Genomic DNA, 1,553 nt, shown 5'->3' with positions numbered 1-1,553 from the left:
TAAATAACAAATATAACCAAGATATAACGTAAATAAAATCAGAGTGGTCCCAGCCACGCTCTCGCCTAGCTTACCTGCAAGAAGGACACACAACCTCCCCTCGAGTCGCCAGGTTCTTCACGCAGATCCTGCAGAAGGTGTGGCCGCACTTGGGCAGAATGAGAGGCCTCCTGAGAGTGGCATCGAACTCGGAGAGGCAGATTCCACAGAGCAGGGCCGATTCCAGCGACGACACGTGGGATGTGCCACCCGTTGCCATGACTACCGCTTGTGTTCTCGTGAAGGAGGAAGCTGCTGTTGTTTTAGTAGATTAGATACCGAGATTAGCAATGATGATAATTGCAGCGAAGGGGAGGAAAGGGCAACTTATATTACATTGTCTATATTTTACCTTATCAGACTGGGTGAATGGTACTGTGGTGCTAATGATGACTGTTGACACGAGGAAACGAACATTTATATCTTTGCTCGTTTTCGTTCCTCTCGTTCATTTTCTTATGTTGTTTTACTATTCTCTTTATAAGTGATGCGTTGAGAATATTAGTCTCAGTGTAAGTGCCGACATACCCCAAAGGTATATTTTGCCAATGCCCAATTTACTTGCCTTATTGTCATTGCCAATACAGTTTGCTGTTCTCTACATGTCGCAATGGATTGGCGTTTGTCACTATCACTTCAGGCTGTGATCATCAAAGTTCGGTACAATCACGACACGCCATTGCCACGGCACCCCTTTCCCCCATGTTATGCTCACAGAAATCTTAATTTACCAGACTAATTATGAACGCTGTCGGTTAAAACTAAATGCAGAAACTCTTCAAAACAGTTTTCAAGGTACTGATATAGAGTATAAATCAACATGACAAGCTTAGTGACATCACGTGTGACACGTTTGTGCCTCAAGTCCATGTGAGTTATCGATGTCATGTTCACGTGAAGCTCAGATAACACGGGAAAAGCCCGATGCTATATCCAACTACAGTGGCTATAACGAATTAAGGTCTTTTTTATATCAAAACTACAATATGGAAAGAGATAACATAGCTAAATATTCAAAAGGGAAGAGTAATGCTCACCTGATTCTTGGACAACGGTGAAATTGAGTCAGGTTTTGGAGCGCTGCCTTACAGACAACACATGCTATCTTATCTGTTATCAGAGCCAAACTAACCATTTATCAGATATAAGACTGGTAGAAACGGGGATGGTATCAATCCATCATCATATGCTTTTACGGCATTAATGATCAAGTTGATAATGATGTTATCATAGGGATAGTGATGGCTGCACAATGATTTCCGAAATTACCTTGGGCGATATCGCGGTTAATATATAAATACTGTTTATTTACTTCCTCTTCTCCTTCGTATTTGCATGTTGCTCCTTTACACGCCACGCCTTTGTGAAACGCTCTCGTCAGGAATGCACGCGCCTAGTTTTTCTGTCGCGATTTCCCTGAATTAGAAAAAACAACACTCCTGATCGGTAATTTTCGTGACTATTTCTGCACTTTTCTATTTACCTACGTGCCTTTTATTTATCCTGTGTTTATA

The 1,553-nt window shown here is 41.8% G+C and overlaps 2 protein-coding genes across 2 annotated transcripts in view; one reads left to right on the top strand and one right to left on the bottom strand.

The window, feature by feature from the left end:
* The window catches only part of LOC119592401 (E3 ubiquitin-protein ligase TRIM50-like), an 8,217-nt gene extending 7,063 nt beyond the window's left edge, over positions 1-1,154 (bottom strand). The window contains exons 1-2 of the mRNA XM_037941223.1: positions 1,077-1,154; positions 75-291 (exon numbers count right to left, since the gene is read on the bottom strand). Coding sequence (XP_037797151.1) covers positions 75-259 — 185 coding nt within the window. The 5' untranslated portion in view covers positions 260-291; positions 1,077-1,154. The remainder of the gene's footprint in view (positions 1-74; positions 292-1,076) is intronic.
* LOC119592701 (cation diffusion facilitator family protein 1-like) overlaps positions 1-1,553 on the top strand; it is a 24,219-nt gene that overhangs the window by 10,105 nt on the left and 12,561 nt on the right. The window lies entirely within an intron of this gene.

Source organism: Penaeus monodon, chromosome 30, assembly GCF_015228065.2.
Source record: "Penaeus monodon isolate SGIC_2016 chromosome 30, NSTDA_Pmon_1, whole genome shotgun sequence".
Lineage (NCBI taxonomy): Eukaryota > Metazoa > Arthropoda > Malacostraca > Decapoda > Penaeidae > Penaeus > Penaeus monodon.
The sequence above is the reverse complement of the archived record's forward strand: the minus strand, read 5'-3'. Positions and strand labels throughout refer to the sequence as shown.